We start from the raw sequence: 14,762 nt of genomic DNA, 5'->3' as shown, positions 1-14,762 counted from the left end.
CACTCATCATGACCAACAACAGCTTTATCTGATGACTCTGATGGGGGGAGCTGAAGGGATGATAACCAACCCCCTGGTGAGGGTGTGCAGCTCCAGTGTGTAGGATCACTACCCTTTTGTCCTGAAACCCCGTGAGCTGTGAGGCAAAGGCACCATTTGGTGTAGAGCCATCGGTGATGACTAATAGATGTTGCCACTAAGCTTCTGGAGAATGGCGTTGGAGTGACTCATACCTAATTCAATCACTGACGTCATGACAGCCACTGTTGGTAATGTCACAGCTTATCACTTTGCAGTGGCAAGTATGATATCACCATGGCTGGTCTGCAGAGCTGCTGCATGAGTCAGAGCAGAGGAGCACGCTGGTGCTCTAGAAAAGAGATGCCTTCAGCACAGAGTGCCTCTGCAATCATCTGCAGTTGGGGAGGGGATAGAGAAAGCCAGGCCTGATTGAATGCAGCTTCTCTTATCTTTGTGGGTAGGGCAGGAGGGTTCCTCTACATACCTTCCTGAGCCCTCCAGAGCCTTTTGTTTTCTTCTTCTTTGAATTCCAGTCTTTTCCTTTCCTCTCAGAGTGATGGCATGGCTCTGGGGTTAGCAGTTTGTCAGTATTATTTGGGATAACTCCCGAAGTTGGCTTAGTGTTGAAAATATGCCTTGTGGGTTGAGAAGAGTTCCTGCAGCAATGCTTGGGGATTTCAATAGAGTATTAGGGATTTTTGAAGGGTTAGTGGCTCATAGCTGTGCTTTGTTTCTTAGGAAAAGCTTATTCCTTTTCAACATACAATAAAAAATAACAAAGAATGTAAAATATACTGAGACTAGACTACTTTTAGCTTAACCTTCTGAAGTCAAGTAGGTCATAGCAGAGGCAAATAGATCTATTGTAGCTTTTACCTTTGAGGTGCTGGCCAAGAAAGCTTCCTAAGGAAAATGAGTCTCTAATGAGTATTATGAATTGTATTTATCACAGTAGTCCCCAAGGACCGACTGTCCCCAGCTGAGAATGGCTCCTCATTGTGTTGGAGTAGTGACTCTAATACTAACAGATGCTGCTCAAAAAGGCTCAAAATTGAAATAAAAAGGACAGATCCAGGGAAGAGATAGAACACAGAAGTAGAATGAAGAATGTAATGGAACCAAGCGCTCTGTTAATGCCATGACTTTGGAAAGGAGGGGGTTGATGTAAGAAGCAAGCTTCATTGCAGAGAAGAACAAAAATAAGGAAGAGAAACACAAAAGATTACAAAGCCGGTGTGGTTTCCCCTGTCCTGTAGTGTTTCCTGAAATAAGCACTGTCTACCTGTCATCTGAAAACAGAGTCCTTAATGATTTAATGCCATCACAGAGAAAATGCTTGACATACACAGTTGAATTTGTCAAGCCAACCAAGGTGTCTTTTGATGTATTATGGGTGTAACGACATGTCAGAAAGAATGGTCCTGCTGGACGTTGTTCACTTTGCTCTCTGCTCTTCTCAGGAAACAACAGCAACTTGACCTGCATGGAGGATGGGCTGTGGTCCTTTCCGGAGGCCCTCTGTGAGCTGATGTGTCGAGCACCCTCCATTGTCCCTAATGCAGATCTCCAGACAAGTCGCTGTCGAGAGGATAAGCACAAAGTGGGCTCGTTTTGCAAGTACAAATGCAAACCAGGTTACCATGTCCCTGGATCCTCCAGAAAAGCAAGAAAGTACGTGCAGGAGTAAAGCCATGCCATCAGCATGATTCAGAAAGCCATGAGCTAAAATTATTCTGAGAAAGGGATGGGCTGTTTTAAACAGACTATGTGTGCTGTAGGGAATATCACTGAATATTTGGTGAGGCGCTGGCACAGGGTGCCCAGAGAAGCTGTGGCTGCCCCATCCTTGGCAGTGTTCAAGGCCAGGTTGGACACAGGGGCTTGGAGCAGCTGCTCCAGTGGAAGGTGTCCCTGCTCATGGCAGGAGGGTGGAACTGGATAAGCTTTAAGGTCCCTTCCAACACAAACCATCCTGTGATTCTATGAGCCATTCTTTCATGCAGTTTCAAGGGGATTTAGACACCTTCCTCACTTAAGCTTCTTTGAAAATCCTAACCACTGCTCAAAAACAGACCTTACCGTAGTAATACCCCTTTGATATGCAGTCTGGGGAGTCCCCTCTGAAGCTCAACAGGAAAGGGTTAGTGCTATCGTATGCTTCTGACTTTGCACAAACCCACTTCAAACCAACCACAGCCCACAAGCCTCTGAAGCCGAGTTTTGGGGAGATGTGTCCAAGGCCAAAAGAGGAGTTTAAGCTGGCCAGCTCAATATTGGCTTTGCAAATAATCATTATTTTTGCTCAGAGACTTCATGACGCAGATTCACAACTTGTTCCCCAAGTGTTAAAAGCTGAAGCACACCCATCCCCTGCAACCTGCTTGCAGAGTTGAGAGGTTTTAGAGGCTCTTAGCTGACTCAGCCACTCACTGAATGGTCTTGCTTCTTCCTGCACCAACAGGCGAGCCTTTAAGATCCAGTGCACACAGGATGGCACGTGGCTACCGGGCGCTTGTGTGCCCGTTACCTGTGACCCTCCTCCTTCCAAGTTTCATGGGCTCTACCAGTGCTCCAATGGCTTCCAGTTCAACAGCGAATGCCGGATCAAGTGTGAAGATGATGACAATCAGTCGGTGAGTTTCTCATGTCCGAGTTATCTCGGCACATATAAGCGTGGGTTTATCATATGTTCCGTAAGGACTCTGATCTTGGAGGGACTGAGTGCCATTGAGCTCTTCTGAGACTAGAGACAGAGGAATGAAGAAGGGAAATACGTCATTAAAGTAGAGGGTGAGAGAGCTACTGTGGAGAGCCTGGAAATAGGGTTTATGATAATAGTAGCCATTACCCATAAAGGACTAACAGTGAAACTACCGTTTCTGGACATTAAGGTGCTGAAAAACCTGCCACAGTGGCTCTATGATCTAGCCAGAAAATAAGGAGTAATGCATGAAAGTAGGATATGAGTTACCCACACTTGTCCTGGCTGGTCATTCTGGTTTACCTTGCTTTTCTCTCCCATTCTCTTTTCTCGTTATTATCATGTATATGTTTAATAATGTAATTTAACTCTATAGCAATTACAATGATTCAAGTGAGCTATCTCTAAATTTTCATGTTTTTTTTTCTGGCTGTGAAGGTGTCATTTGGCATCAGGGGTCAGATCCTCATCTGGCATTAATCAGTGTTGCCTTTGATTTCATAGAGCTATATTCACTGATGTGAGAAGGTCTGGCCTTTAGTATGTTATTTGAATTGTTTAGTTTTCCTCACCAGAGGTAATTACAGTTTGTGACATAAGTAACTTCTCCCAGAAGTTCTGCTGCTGCTTAATACACTTGAGAAGAGAAAGTGGGGATGTAGAAGCTGCTGCATTGCAGAGAGTAGGGAGTGCTGTGTTAAGGGCTTTTTAATACCTCAGGTTCTGAGGACGTATCAAAAATGGACCAACTATGCCCTAGTGCCAGTGAGGACACCTCTAATACCTGCTCCAAGCATTAAAAGCCTGTTGCTGCCCCTGTTCCCTGCTGGGTTGGCCTGTCCTCTTCATGGGGACACCAGGCAGAGCCCTGGGGTTTTGCATTAAATGTTTCCTTGTATAAAACTTAGGTGAGTTTATGTGAAATGAGAAGTTGCACATGTGAGTGCAGTTTGGGTGGGAGCTCTGGGATACAGCATCTGTGGCTTTGTGCATCTATCACTGGTCAGCATGGCTGGAGAGGTGTACCATTGCTGCTAGGGAAACTGGGGCACCAGTGTAATAACAGCTGGTATAATGGGTCTGTGTTTGCTGTTAAATGAACTGGACATGAAGAGGAGAAGCCAGTGGAATCAGAGTTACAGCAATAAGGAAGTGGCTCTGGAAAGTGAGAGATATGGCTATGTCTTTATTCACTGTAAGGAAGAGTGTAGTGACTGTTCAGCTGGGAAAGCACCTTGAGCAGGGGGAGCAGATAACATCTTGAGAAAGGGATTTGCAGAGAAAGGTATTTCCAGATATCCCAGAAAATAGACTACAGAAAGGGGGAGGGCTCCTGGCACAAGTCAGAACCACTTGAGAGGTGTTAATTATTTAAGGATTAAACCCCACTAAGTCTCTCTCAGCTATATAAGGTGATAATGCACATTGCATCCAAGTAAGAAACCCAGCAGGGATTTTCACAAGAGATTTTGCAGGTCAGGGAGTGATGGACAGGATGTTACTATAGCAATAGATATCCTGGGATCTCAGAGTATATTGCAGACACTGTACAATAGTACCTTTAAACACAACCAGTTCCAGGAACATAAATCAGGTTTCATGGCTCACCTTGAAAAACCATGCTTGAACCCTGGCATGCAGATTGCAATGGAAGTGCACCATGCTTGCTACCCCAGCAAACTGTGCTCAATTATCACTTAGCAATCTCTTCCTGAATTTGTCACCATGCTGAAAGATCATTACTCAGCTGTACATATGGTAGCTCTTAATCACCAGCACCATAACGGTCATTTACTCAGGTACCTCCCTTGGCACCCAGGGCAAGGGTCTTCCATTGACGAGTATGGTGCACAAATCATATGAACAGTCAGATCTAAATGAATCAGTCTCTGCCAAACTGGCCCTTAGGTGAGAATCACCAAGCTGGATCACACCCTGAGTCCATCTGGTCCATTATCCTTTCATATGATTTTCTTATTACTGGTGGCAATGGCCAGATGTCTAGAGAAGGGGAAACAGGTTCCACGCAGTAGTCTGCTGATGATACCACTTTGCATCTCACTGGACACTGTGCTCATCAGCAAAGCCGAGCAAAGAAAACATTGGGATATTAAGGACAAGACTAACATTGAAGGCTGCTCAATCCTCCATGCATGTTCCAGGGGCTTGTGCAGATCCCTGTGCAACAACGGGTGTGGGTCATGAGGAAGAGCTCCTGCAAAGAGTTCAGCAGCCCTGCTGGAATCCCAGCATAGAGAGAACACTAAAAGATCCCCAGATACCCAGCACAGTTTCCAAGAGCAGGGTGGGTAGGTTGCAGACAACATGCCTGACATAAAATGGGCAAGGAGAAGCAGAGACCCTGCATGGTTCTCCCACCCAGCAAGGCACCAGCGGGAGGTTTGGAGCCACACCAGACATCCTCCTGTTGAGTGTCCTGCATTACCCCGTGGCAGCTGGGCTCGCAGATCCTGCAGAATAGCTTGTGCAGAAATCCCCAATGCCATGAGGAGAGATCTGACAAAAGATTGTCTATGCACTCCTTTGTTGTTTCTAAAGGGCATGATATTTCCCCTTGGACTCTGGTATTCAATCTTCAGTATCATAAGGAGAATCTTCTCTGTAAGAGAAATGTCATATTGTATTCCTTGCCCATTCCCGCACCAGAGGATTTTTTCTCCTTTCCACCTGCCTCTGTGCGTGTTTGTCTCAGCCTCTTCTCTCGCTGTCACTCAAGGCAGCCAAGCTCTAAAGAGCACGTTCTGCCCTGCTAAGCATCCCTGCTCATGTCCCGCTTTCCTTCCTCCTTCAGACGGCCATTGGGGATTCTTTCATTTTTGAGACAAAGATGATGCAACTAGTTAGAAAATGGGAAGAGGGAAAAGGTTGTCTGCATTCAAAACAAACCTCTCAACCAGACAGAAGGCAAATGGAGTGGATACACCTTTATCACAAATAGAGTGGGTCTATTTTAAGGTAGAGACCTTGCAAAGGCCTTGTAAAGACACTGCATTGCACAGAAGAGGGGTTTGTGTGTATGAAGTGCAGGTTTCCTTCTTTTATTCCTTGGAAGAAGACTCCTTGTCCCCAGCACTGACATTCCCAACCAGGGATGCTTCCAGCTCCAGCAGAACTTTGTTCCTGGCTGAGCTTTGCCCGCTTCTCACTTCTCAGCCTGTCTTTGCTGTTTTTTTTTGTGGCCATTCACATAATCTCCTCTCATTCCAGGGCCGTGGAAGCAATGTAATTCACTGCCGAAAGGATGGCACCTGGAGCGGTTCCTTTCATCTCTGCAGGGAGATGCAGGGCCAGTGCACACTGCCCACACAGCTCAACAGCCACCTGAAGCTGCAGTGCGCTGGCGGCTACGGCATAGGTTTGTGAGCTCCAGCTCCTGCGGGATGCAGCTTGGGAGGGAGTGGGAAACACAGGGACAGGAGTCAAGGAAGAAGATGGGAATGAGAGGAAGGAAGGAAAGAGCCCGCAGTCCTTGAAGTCCTGTGGACCTGTTTGCCTGAGTGAGAGGCTGCTATGGGAGGCTTTACAGGGAAAAGCTTTTAGGAAACATGAAGCTTTGAAAGGCCAGGCATCATGTTAATATCATTGCCGGCTCCTTGCAATGCTTCCAGTTTCATCATGTCCCTTCTTGGCCAGCTGGTTTTAATGGGCAGCTAGCAGGCCAGACCATGCCAGAGACACATCCAGTCCTCAAAATACAGGCAGAGGTTGTACCTGTGTTTGCTCTTTTGTCTTGTCCCCCTCCTTCAACCACACACACACATAGACATGCCCCAGAGGCAGAAAGGCAGGAGGCTGGCAGGGAGGTGCAGCACCAGGGTAATTCATGTCTTTCCAGAAAGAATATGAGACCAGCTGAGCATCTCTTTTGTTATGACAGTTTTTAGGAGCTGCTGTAAGAGTATGTTTTCCCCCTTCTTTCTGGGATGCCTGCTCACCCTGCAAGGGGTCATGACTTCCTGCACTCAGCTTTGCTTTGTTTCACCCAGGCAGAGGAAGGGATAAGAGTCCACACTGTACACACTGTATCCTATTTTCAGCCCCTGTTTTTGAGGTCTCTGTGCTGTAAGGGCTGCAACCCACACAGACCTCTGAGGCCCCTTCCTGCAGCCCCTCTCCCAGCCCCTGCCAGCTCCCTCCTCCCTCTGCCTGTCCCTTTGAACCTGGAGACATTTCCTTCTTGTGCGGCTCCCTCATTATATCGCAGCCATGTGAAGGGACCACGAGCCTGCTTGTGTTCCCTCCCCGGGGAGGAGAACACGACCTGGATGAGATCACTGCTCTGTAATGATGCCAATTACAGATCATATATCAAAACAATTCCGACCTGCTCCTTTCCGAGAGCATAAGGAGCGTGGCAGGAGAGCAAGCAGTGAGCTCTGACTCTTAATGTAAACAGGTGTTTTATCCTCGAGATGAGGTTACCTCCAACCTGGGCAGGGTTTTCTAAGGAGAGGAATACCAGTTCCTCCTTTGGAGGGGAGCATCTTAGTGCTGGAAGAAGGAGGGTCTGCAGCTGCCCACCCAGTGGGTGCCTGACAGCCCTCGTTCCTCTTGCAAGGGTGGCTGCCAGTAGGTACCAGTCTTGCATGTAAGGTCTAGTTGCTTGATTCAGGGATGGGACCACACAGCCATCGTGGAGGTGGGTGTCTCATGGGCCAGATCCTCCATAGGAGTGTGGCTCTCACTGGAGAGGAAGAGCTCAGTGAGGGTACAGCCACCTTTGGCTCTTATCCTCAGCAGATGGGAACATACCAGACACTTTGATAGGTCACCCAGCACCACCTTTTGGGATCAGGTTGTTGGGTTTTCCTTCTCTTCTTTATCTTTTTGGAATCCTGGTCGATGTCATTCTGAGAAGCTGTTGTCTCACTTGCAATGGGGCTGGTGTCAATGGGACTCACCCAGCCAGTCCATGGAGCCACTGTCACATGCACTGGGAAAGCAAAACAAACCCCAAGTCCTCCCCATCTTCCTGGCTCAAAAGCCCAGGTCTGCTCTGCTCCCAGTGACTCCTCCATGTGGGAGTACATGAGGAGGCAGAAGCAGGTGGGAAAAGCAATAGCATCCAGTCGTGGTCACTATGAATCCCACACACCTTCAGTTATTCCTCAGACACCTAATCTGCCCTTCCAGGCTGAGGTGTGTGTTGAGCCAAAGGTTCAGCTCTCCAAACCAGTGTGGAGATTAATTCTTCCCCCAGCGCTGATTGGAGTGCAGAAATCCTAATGACATGTTTGCAGCAGCTGTGCCATTCAGGAGTGATTTTCCAGGGGGGAAATGTTAATGGTCCAACACACTAGGGCTTACGGTTGTGTCACCACAGGGCTCTGGGATATTGCTGGAGAATATCGCAGCATGTTTTAATAAAGAAAGGACAGGATTCCCACTGGGCATGACAGTTAATCAGGGAAAAAACAGGTTTATGTGTGAACAAAGCCATCATTACCTTTCCACGTACTCCTTATCGACTGTGGACTTAGGTGCTAGCTCGCCTGCAATATCGTTAGGCTTGGGCACCCTCTGCAAGATGATTATTAAAGGTCTGTAAATGTGACAGATCAAACAGTAAGTTTCTGTCATGTCATAGGTGAGATGAGTTCACCGGCCTCTGCTCAATCAATCCTATTGCTTGAAAGAGCAGTTGAAATGGAAAAACTTTCACATTTCCTTGATGATCTTGAAAGTGCAAAACCTGACCCCCTTCTTGGAGTTAATAGCCAGAGATATGCAGCTCATACATAAAGGCCCTGGAATATCTGCCACCCCCACGATCTGCTGAGGTGCAGGGCTGTATTCAGCATTTCATGTGTGCCTAGAAGATATGTGATAGTTCTGGTTGACTGCTAATTGCAAGTTAGGAAAAACGAGCTGTAATCCTGTCCTTCAGCTGGAGGGATGCTGAAAGGGTCAGGAGCTGCTTGCTTTATCCTTTAGCATTATCCTCGCTGTGTTTCCTGCAGGCACGGAGTGTACCACCTCATGTCTGGATCACAGTCATGAGCCCATTCTCCTGCGTGTGAACGAGACTGTGCAAGACATCCAGCACTGGATGAACCCTCAAAGAGTGAAGGTCAGTGCCTGGCAATTTCACTACCTACATCCATTGCTGTGTGTTGATGTGCAGGGAGTGAACAACATTACCTGTGGTTCATTCAGCAAGGGGAATACAGGGGGAATTCTGCCTTTTAGAAAAGAATTCCTGATATTTGTTGTGTCTTTACATGGTGTTCTGGTAATGCGATGGCTTCCTCTCCAAGTTGCTTTCCCTCTATGATTTCCCAATGAAAGTCAGTTCAAGGTAAAGGCCCCAGATCTGAGTGCTCACATCCACCTGGCACCTACAGTGGGTCTGATCTGGAAACATGATTCATGACACAGGAAGACAGACAGAGAAAGGGCACTGGCCAGGTTTTATTTGCTTCCTCCCGCTCAGTATTTTGCTTTCCTTGGGTGGCAGGGCTGGATTTTTCTGCACTGCTTTTGGATGACAAAGGAAGCTGATACAGAGGGTATTTCATTTCCCGAACCAGCAAAGCTGGCTGACTCCTTCCCCCCACCCCTTCACCCGCATGCAAGAGATGCCTGCTCAGCACAGCCCCATCCAGAGGTCACCACTTCTTCCTCCTGCCTGCAGCAAGCACTCAGGAAGCGTTAACCATTCATGGCACACCATCCTGTGCATCCTCCAGGTCTACCCTGATGGGGACATGCACACCAAGTACTGTGCCTTGCACACACGCTCAGCCTATACACACAGGCCACCTGAAGCAAAGAGCTGTTTGGTTTTGTGTCTACACTTGGATACTGGTGGGAGATACTTGGATACCGGTGGGAGACACTGGGGGACACACTCATCTACCTCCTTTTTAACCCCCTTCCTGTCATCTACACAAATCTGCCCTCCTGCCCCAAAATGCATGTAACCAGCACTTGTGCCTGCATGATGTAGATGTTTATCTGGCCATGCTCAAGTGCATGTCAGAAGACACCAGCACATCCCGTGTCACCAGGGTGCAGGTTGCTGGTGGTGCTTTAGCAAACACCGACTTTCATATACTTGGCCCTGGCTTTGCAGGAGTCTGTTTTACACACTGGAACTCTCCATTTAGGAGGTGAACAAGCAGCCAGCACAGCCCCAGCATGTTTTGAGCAGCTTTGACAGTCTATTTGCTTCTCTACATGCCTAAGTATGGACCCAGGGGTTGGGATTTTTGAAATCTGGCTTTGGCTGTGGATCGTGAGCTGCTCTGAAAAATCACCACTTTATACTTCCCTGTTTCACACAGAGCAATAGAATAAATCCTGGAAAGCAGTGGGGAACCTAAGTCCAGAGAACAGAACAAGTTTGCAGTGTCCTTCCCAGCTTCCCATTCACTCCAGATGTCGAGATTATAGTATTGCCTAAGCCTAGGCTTTGCCAAGTTTCAGGCATGAAGCATAAAGAAAACCCCTATCTCTGCATTCGGGGCAATTTCTCACTGGTCCTTTCCCGAGTGCTAGACTTTAAAGTGGTTTTGTAATTCATGGTGAAATAAAGTGACAGCTTCCCTCCTGTTCTCTGCTGTGCTCCCTCGTTTATTGATGCGGGTGCGCAGAGGGAGCTGTAACGAGTTTTATACCTGCAGGTCTCTGGAGGGCTCATTAGGCAGCAGGGAAAACATACAGTAGTAGAGGGGGAGATGAGGGGAGTGAGGGATGGAGGAGAAATCATGCTTTCCAATAGTACAGTGGTAAATAAGGCCTTTCTTGCCCTGATGGTGAGGATCTTGCAAGAGCTTTAGGCTGTGAGCAGGGACAAGTCTCACCCCACAGACAATTTGTAACTAGAGGGTGGGATTTGGGGTTGAAAACTTGTGTTGGGAGGTGAAGGGGAGCCTTTAGGAGACAAGTGGGATGGTGCTGAGACATGATGGAAGGGATATTTTGGTAGCTGTATATCATCCATCTTCTTCAGTTCTCCAGATAAGGGGATGTCACCCACAGAGAGTGGTACCTCATGGGGGAAATGTTGCTGATGGTGGGACTCAGGAGACCCCCCTAGAGAGACAGGACTGGGATGCCTTAGGGGAAGGTCCCCATGGCAATGTGTTATATACCAGTAATAATAGGTGTCTCTGTTTACGGTCAGTGACAGCTTGCTGCTGTGCCATATGAGTCGAGGGAGCAGCTGGTTGCATTTACACAGCAAGTCTTTGTGGATCTCCAAGTACTTGAATGACACAAAGGAAACGCTTCTAGTGACTTAATTCAGGAACAAGTAATGTACAAATGAGAAGCAGATAAAGGCAGAACTGACCTGTGGAGCTTACCTTTGAGAGGACAGGCACAGATAGAACCCAAGGAAAAAGAACAGCATCTGTGTAGTTGCTCAAGCAATAGCTGTTATGGAAGCAAATAGGGAAGAAGGAACCATCGCTCCTCTGGGGGCTGTTTAGAGAAGAGCTGTGCAAATCACTTGCTTTTTCGGTTCACTCGAAGTTGTGTCAGATGAAGAAACAAAATGTTTTCTCTTTAATCAAAGGGCCTGCTTTGTTGTTGTGATTTTCTAGTGAACCGAAAAATGGGAGGAAAAACCATCCTGGTTTGAACAGAACGTGGCAGTTCATTTCCAAGGACTTTGGAAAAGTTTTTGTTTAATGAAAATGACAAAGAAAAGAAAAATAATTAGAAATTAAGTGTCCTCTCAAAGGAACAACAACAACAGATATTTCATTCTGAAGAACATCTGACAAACACATACAACTCTCGTTGGCAGAATTGGTTTAGGCTGAGTTGCTTTGCTGGATCTGAAGGAGTTTGCTGAAATCAGTGTATGTTGGCAGTGTCTTCTCAATCAGTGCTTTCAGCAGGAAAAAAGAACCACCTGAAATCTGGTGGGTGTCTGTGCTTCTGCTGGAGGCCGTCTTCAGAGCAACCACTGCTGTTCCCATGATTTCCCATTAACCAAGGGGCAGTGAGCTGTTGAAGACACCTATAGATAGAGCTGCCAGGACTGACTGTGCAGTCAGTGGAGAGAAAAAAAGGAAACATCTCACAAAGACAGCTTGACAGCCCTTTCCTATTGACTGCAGAGGAGCGGAGCAGACACTTAATTTCTTAGGTTGTCTGAATTTGGGTCCTTGCCTTTGTGCTGAGCAGTAACACGCCAAAAACTACACAAGCATGTGCATGCCTGGGATGACCTGCAAAGGGTTGGCATGCCCCAGCTCTGCCTACTAGTAGGGCTGAGTGTGGCCATGGCCCCTCCACACTTCTGGGATGCTGCACTACTGATGGTGATGTGTTTTCCCATATGTACTGCAAGCCCTGGGATTTCTGGATGCCCATAAGTCATTAATAGGAATTCTCCTTAAATCCCCTCTATTCATTAAAGCTTTGCAGTTTTCCTCCTTCCTTTCCCTCTCCCCTTTCTGTGACTGTTGGGCTTATTTTGCAGGCAGGGAAACTGAGTCATGGAGCAGTGGAACAACTTACTGCAGCAGCTTAGTTCCTGGCATGTCAGGAGTTCCCACTCTGTCTGGAGCTACAAGAGGAAACAGCCACAAAGCTCTGTGTCTCTTCTCTCTTGGCAGCAGTAGCCAGTCCCCTCACCACCATCAGTCGGTTGTCATGTTCATTTAGTGGCTGAGGAGAGAGTTAGCTGAGACCAGTAGATACCAGTTACTGTGCATGAGCCCTGGGGGATACTTGACCCATCTAAGGTGGAGGAGAGCTCTCCACCAGCCTCTCTTGGGGAAACCTAATCCCCTCCACAGCCCGCAAATGGTTGACATCATTGTGTTAGTCCCACCATGGGAGGGAAGCGCCGTGACCGGAGGCACTAGGTCTTCCCTCACAAGGAGTAAATGACAGCTTGATTTGCTTTCTTGGCTCTTTGTTACCTACTGTGGGAGCGCATCCTGGCTTCCTCTCCCCTCGCAGCAGATGGAGTCACAGCCAGCAAACCACAGATGTGGCTGGATGGTGTTTCTGGGATGGGGACACAACCAAAGTCAATAGACCCGACTGCACAGCATGGCCGATGCAGCTGCTGAACTGCAGAAGCCGATGTACAAGGGGACCTGCGGCCATGAGGGTAGCAGATGTCACCACAGTGGCAGCAAGGGGAAGGGATGGGGCTGGCAGAGGAAGTGGCCAGATGGGCTTTATTCCCTGTGCACCTCCTGGCACATATCGGATGTGGTCCTTCCATCCACCTCCTTCCATCCAACATCCTTTGTTGACCTTGTGAGGTCAGCTTCCTTTCTGTGTGCACTGATACCATCACATCCTGGTCATGTCCCTCACAAGTGCCACCTGTACCCTTCCTTGCTTGCTCTGCATATGTTTATTTGCCTCAGTTGCCCCATCCAGCACCCTATAGCACTTTGTGTGCCTTTTTGCACTGCAAGAGGCAGAAACAATGCCCAACAACGTGAATAATCCCCAGTTTCTCAGTTTCCCAGCCCAGTCTCTCCCTCTACCCACATCCTTTACCATCCTGTTGCATTGCACACACCGCAGCAGCAGCCTGAGGGTACAAAAGGCTTGGTGTTGGGAATTTAGGGTTTGGGAAGCCAGCAAGAGGAGCTGGGACCATGGCCATTCCCTGAGCATACTCTGCTTCCAGCTCTATGAATTGGCATGAAGTTAGCAGGATTTGATTCAGCTGGAATAGCTGTAATGACCTCCATTAGCAAAGCATCATCCAAGGAGAAGGCAAAGTAACTGGGACTAAGCTGCTGGCAGGTACCACTCAAGAGCAACGTGAATGTCCCACTGATCCAGTAGTTAATCTACCATGAGGTCAGTTGGCTTTCCTGTGCTATGGAGAGCAACTTGGGGCTGCCTTCACATTCCCTGGGGGATGTTGAGCCTAGGGCTGTGCAGCCCTTGGGATTGAGGATAATCTTAAGCGAGATCGCTGTCCTAGCACAGACTTCACTTTCCATCCATTCCTCTAAGGGAGGATGCAGGGGTTTTAATACTGGGAGGGCATGGAAAGTAGTCAGTGCATCTTCTGCAAGGGATTGCTGGAAACCTCCTCTTCAGAGCCTGTTTCAGTGCTACCCAGCTGCTTTTGTTAACTCCACGTGCTCACACACATTCACACATATTGAGAGGTTCTGTAAATATTGATGCTTCTTACCAGGGGAATGTGAGATGCTCTTTGGATGTGCACGTCTTATTGTCTGCCTGGCCTTGGATATGGGAGGCGACCGCCTGAGTTTTTCCACTTTGTTTTAATTCCTGGTTTGAAATGCTCTTGAACTGCTTCCTTTACTCTTCCCCCCTCCCTGCCTGTTGACTTGCCCTGTTTATTTTGAAACCTAGAAAAGTTTCCTTTCTTTTCCCTGTGAAATGCAATAAACAGAAGAGGGGGGAAAAAATCAGACTAAAACCTTCACCATTTGTGGCAGGCAACAGCCTGGAAATCTCCAGCTGTCTGTCAGGAGCGTGCTGGGGGAAGGTCTGACACTGCAGGGCCCCCGCACCTTGCAGCCTGCTTCCCGAGGGATAAACAACATCCTCCCCCCATTCCTGGCCGCTTCTCCTCACACACAGACGGGCCCTGTTGCGAGGCAGGTGGGGCAACCCGGGCTTGACTAATAGTGGAAAATCCAAGAGCATCGGAAAGATAAACAGCCCCAGTCAGATAGTATAAAAGTCCTTTCTCTAACCCACGCCAGGTAAGCCTCAAATGACAGAAACTGTAAAAACATGCTGAGGTTCCCCTGCAGATGGATTAAATTAGACCTCAAATAAACAGGGGAAGGGATGGCTTGTGCGTCAGGTCTTCCCAAATGTTAATCCCTTTCCTTCCCCAGGCCTCCATCCAACCCTGACCCCTGGCTTTGGGTGAGCACCTATGTGTTCATCTTGTCCAAGTGGACCCTGTAGTGTTCCATCCGTGGATGGTAACCCAAAATGAACCTGTGATGATATCCCAGTGAACGGATGGGAGTCCTCTCTCCTAGACCTTATTGGTATAGAACCACCAGCTCCACTGTCACCCCAAACTTTTCATCCACTCTTAAAA

The 14,762-nt window shown here is 47.9% G+C and overlaps 1 protein-coding gene across 1 annotated transcript in view; it reads left to right on the top strand.

Moving 5' to 3' along the window:
* Positions 1–14,762, top strand: part of PAPPA (pappalysin 1) — a 178,841-nt gene that overhangs the window by 147,756 nt on the left and 16,323 nt on the right. The window contains exons 16-19 of the mRNA XM_005145618.3: positions 1,482–1,692; positions 2,483–2,654; positions 5,951–6,098; positions 8,704–8,813. Coding sequence (XP_005145675.2) covers positions 1,482–1,692; positions 2,483–2,654; positions 5,951–6,098; positions 8,704–8,813 — 641 coding nt within the window. The remainder of the gene's footprint in view (positions 1–1,481; positions 1,693–2,482; positions 2,655–5,950; positions 6,099–8,703; positions 8,814–14,762) is intronic.

The sequence above is a fragment of the Melopsittacus undulatus genome, chromosome 11, assembly GCF_012275295.1.
Source record: "Melopsittacus undulatus isolate bMelUnd1 chromosome 11, bMelUnd1.mat.Z, whole genome shotgun sequence".
Lineage (NCBI taxonomy): Eukaryota > Metazoa > Chordata > Aves > Psittaciformes > Psittaculidae > Melopsittacus > Melopsittacus undulatus.
Note: the sequence above shows the minus strand (reverse complement) of the source record. Positions and strands in the feature narration are given on the sequence as shown.